The sequence below is a fragment of the Protopterus annectens genome, chromosome 3.part1, assembly GCF_019279795.1.
Source record: "Protopterus annectens isolate FY-2018-M chromosome 3.part1, PAN1.0, whole genome shotgun sequence".
Lineage (NCBI taxonomy): Eukaryota > Metazoa > Chordata > Ceratodontiformes > Protopteridae > Protopterus > Protopterus annectens.
In genome coordinates this window covers 1,726,729,312-1,726,733,328 of record NC_056732.1, presented here as the reverse complement: position 1 = coordinate 1,726,733,328, position 4,017 = coordinate 1,726,729,312, and the positions used below count along the sequence as shown (strand labels likewise).

The following is a 4,017-nucleotide window of genomic DNA, read 5'->3' as shown; positions in this document are numbered from 1 at the left end:
CACTCATATTAAGCTTGTTAAAGTGCTGCTGAGCTATGGGCACTCATATTAAGCTTGTTAAAGCGCTGCTCACCTATGGGCACTCATATTAAGCTTGTTAAAGCGCTGCTCACCTACGGGCACCCATATTAAGCTTGTTAAAGCGCTGCTCACCTATGGGCACTCATATTAAGCTTGTTAAAGTGCTGCTCACCTACGGGCACTCATATTTAGCTTGCTAAAGCGTTGCTAAGCTATGGGCAATTATGATCCTTTTTTTATATATTATGTCAGTTTTGTTCACAAATACATGGGCCATTTCATTACATTTTACTTAAATTATAGTTATATATATATATATATATATGTGTGTCAGGGGATTGTTTCATACTTATTTAAATAAAAATGGAGAATGATGTTGTGTGGGCTCAAACCGTGACTACCTCCTCTTTGGCCAATGTCTCTACCACTACGATATTACTACTTGGCTTAATTTGCATATGTAGATCTTATATACTTTTCAATGTCTGCTAGCTGTGGCTGAGCGAAGGGCATACCCACACAAATGAGCGCAAATGCGGGCAAACATTTTGGAAATTATAAAAAAAAAAAAATGAAACTGCTATTTTTTTACATTTTACACATTTTCAGTAGGGTTTAGTCGGTGAGGATGTGTGGTGTTGTGTTCCTTGACATTTCAGCAGACTCACTCATGGGTGTTTACTTTCAAGACTCTGACTCTTCTGGGGGGCGTGTCCCTTTGCAGTACTCGGCATTCGGACACGCCCCCTACTTTCCTACACGGACTGTGTTAGACTAGGGTATGATTCAGCATGCCCTCATGAATATGCATGACATGCTGATGTCATACCGTTCAACTGCAGCCTCCGAGTAAGACATATTAAGTCTTACACGGAGGTTTTGTGAATCCGGCCCAGAGATTTGTAACACAGCCCTGAATTCAGCACTAATCTGAAAACTGGACAATATGAGCTTAGAAAGGCGAGAAACAAGTATATATATATATATATATATATATATATATATATATATATATATATGCTTCATAAAATAAAGCAGATACAATCAAAAAAACACTTTAAATGCCCAGAAAATTATACTTATTGTTATATATCTCAGATCAGACTTGCAGTCAACGCCCCTAATAATAAAGTAGGAAGAAACACAAATACAGTAAAAGCAGATGAATAAAGTGCAATTTATTATATATAAAAAAACAATAGAAAACGAACACACTGATTTAAACAAGTTACCCAATTAACCAGAAAAAAGTTCAAAACATACATTTGCAGAAAAACAAAGACATGCACCCCCACATACACAGGCCTACACATACACTCCCAAACTCACACACATGCACCCACGCAGAAATTTACATATACACACATACATACACCCCCACATACATTTGCAAGTACCAGATACACACACTCACATACATTTGCAAACATGCAAATACATACGCACACAAACATACATACATTTGCAAACACGCACATACACACACCCACAAACACACATTCGCAAACACTCACATACACACACATACACATCTGCAAAATACACATACACACACACACACACACACACACATATTAACAGACGCACACATATGTGAAATTACACACATTCACAGATAAACACAGGTGTACACACATATGTTCCCGTATTGCAATTGCTAACCCCTCAGAGTAATTATCTAAGGAAAATTTACACCTTGTTTACTTGGATTTTATTGCCTGCTTACACTTACTGCGAGATCATCATCAGGTCTGTAAGTATCCATACTCCATGGTTTGCTTTGTTTGTGCGGCTGTAGCTTGGATAATTATCAGGAACTACGCCCCTCTAAACACACACACACACACATACACACACACACCTCTACCTAAACTCGCAAAGTACTGCATGCCTCTCAAGTGTACCTTATTAGGAGGAACGTACCTCATTTGGTGTCTTAAAAAGTTCATGTTCCTCAAAGGTCCTCAAAGTTCCACATCGAAAGAGTCTGTCACACATTCAGTGTTAGGAACTGTTTAAGTGAAATTCATGGTAAATAGAAATTAATCATATTAATTCATTAAATGATCTTCTTTATAAGTAAAACCAGCATATTTTAACCATCCTATGGCTATGACCTTCCTAGTTGAAATTGTTAGTAAGCGGTTAGAACATGTTCTACATTTTGCCCATTTGCTCCACATTATGAAGGCGAGTGTTCCTCATTTTGGAGAAAGAAGGTTGAGATCTATGGTAACTAGTTTCAAACTTTTAAACTATCATAGCACAAAGTTTGCACCAAAACAAATAGCACCGCTACAGAACTAAAATATAAGTATCGCAAAATAGCGTCATTTTTTTAACAACACAGCACACGGTCCTTTCTCCATTTATAAAAAGAGCCAAATAAGGCTGCCCACCTACCTTTACGTACAGCCAGGTATGATAAATACCAATCGTACAATGAATCTAACACATTGGTGAGGTTTAATCTTCCCATTTTTGCTGTGTGGTACAATATGTACACATCAAAACCACCGAGCCAAGGCAGTAACCGTTGTCTCAATCTATACCTCATGTTGAGACTACCGAATACCATTTTCATGCGCCGTGACACCACACAAATAAAACAGGGATTTATTGCATTGCACGCCTCAAAGAACTGCATAAACTGGTGCCACCAGCAGAAGAGAGCAAAACTGCACAGGCGGCTGAGAGATCGCCAGGCACCCCAAAACAGCCAAGCTGATGAGTAACTGACCTCCTCTAATCGCAGCTTTGAGTACTGAACAGCAAACTTAGTCTGCGCCAACACCCAGGGTTCAAGCAGTGCCTGGGGATACTCCTGGGGTGCCCTGGAGCTGACATTTATGGAAAGCATAGCTGGGAGAAGTGGTTCTAGTAGATTATCAGGGCTACTCATTAATACATAAGGCTTTACTAGAAAAGCGAACGATCGGATATAACTTCTTTAAAACTATATGCCTATCCACGGCTTTACTGAAAGTGAACGCCTGACTGCGGCCGATCGACACTGACATACCACCCATCCCGTAGTAAGCCACGCCCATTACAGTACGCCCCACAATTTATTGATAGGAGAGTTGAAATAATGACTGCCGGCGAGCTGCACAATGCTGAAGTAACCCCGCCCCTTGGTAGACCACGCCCACAACAGCATGCCCTACTCACAATTCATCGTTAGGAAAATTAGTAAGAATTGCTTGACAGGTAAGCGAAAAAGCGTAAAAAAGAGAAGGACGATTATATTAAAAGTAGTCTACTATTAAAAACAATGAGAAGCAATAAATAGCGTTTGAACTGCAAGATACCTTGTATCTATTGTAGTTGGTTAGTTTTTTCAACTCATCCTTTCAACTCAGGCCTTGGGGTACACTCGGTTTTACATATATAATTAATTTAATATGAGGGGGGGGGGGGCAGAGAGAATACAATATTATAACAATGGTAGGCTTATAAAAGATAATGCATTTCTAAGAAGAAAAACAAGAAAAAAAAACACTACCAGCTAAAATTAATATTAAACCAGTATAAGAAAACCTTTGATAAATTAGTGCTTTCTTATAGAAGTCCCTAAATTGTTTGAGCCGAAAGTACTAAATTATTAAAAGTTTTGACATTTTTCTCTGCCAGTCTGGTGTTAATTTTAGTTTATATCTGGAAAGAAACTTTTGGATACAAATTGTTATAGAAAGACAACAAGGATGAGGTGTAACATTGCAGTCACAAAGCATTCAGGTACAATAATTGAGTTTACATCATTTATACATTTGATATGCAGGTTTTCCATAGAGAGGACTGAGATATCTTGCAAGCTGAAAATTAAAATAGGAGAAACTATACAACTGATTGGTCGTTGCAAGAAAGGGCAGAGTTATAACTGAATAGGTGGTCTTGTTTGAGAAATATATTGTACGATATAAGGTCTGGCCAATCTGTAATTTAAATATACATTTAATTCTGCTTAATTCTACTTCCACCCATGACTGGAACAGG

General features: G+C 38.3%; 1 protein-coding gene across 1 annotated transcript in view; it reads right to left on the bottom strand.

Annotated features, from left to right (window-relative positions):
- Positions 1-3,055, bottom strand: part of LOC122798903 — a 39,698-nt gene extending 36,643 nt beyond the window's left edge. Inside the window, exon 1 of the mRNA XM_044068003.1 lies at positions 2,425-3,055. Coding sequence (XP_043923938.1) covers positions 2,425-2,923 — 499 coding nt within the window. The 5' untranslated portion in view covers positions 2,924-3,055. The remainder of the gene's footprint in view (positions 1-2,424) is intronic.
- Positions 3,056-4,017: the final 962 nt, after the last annotated feature.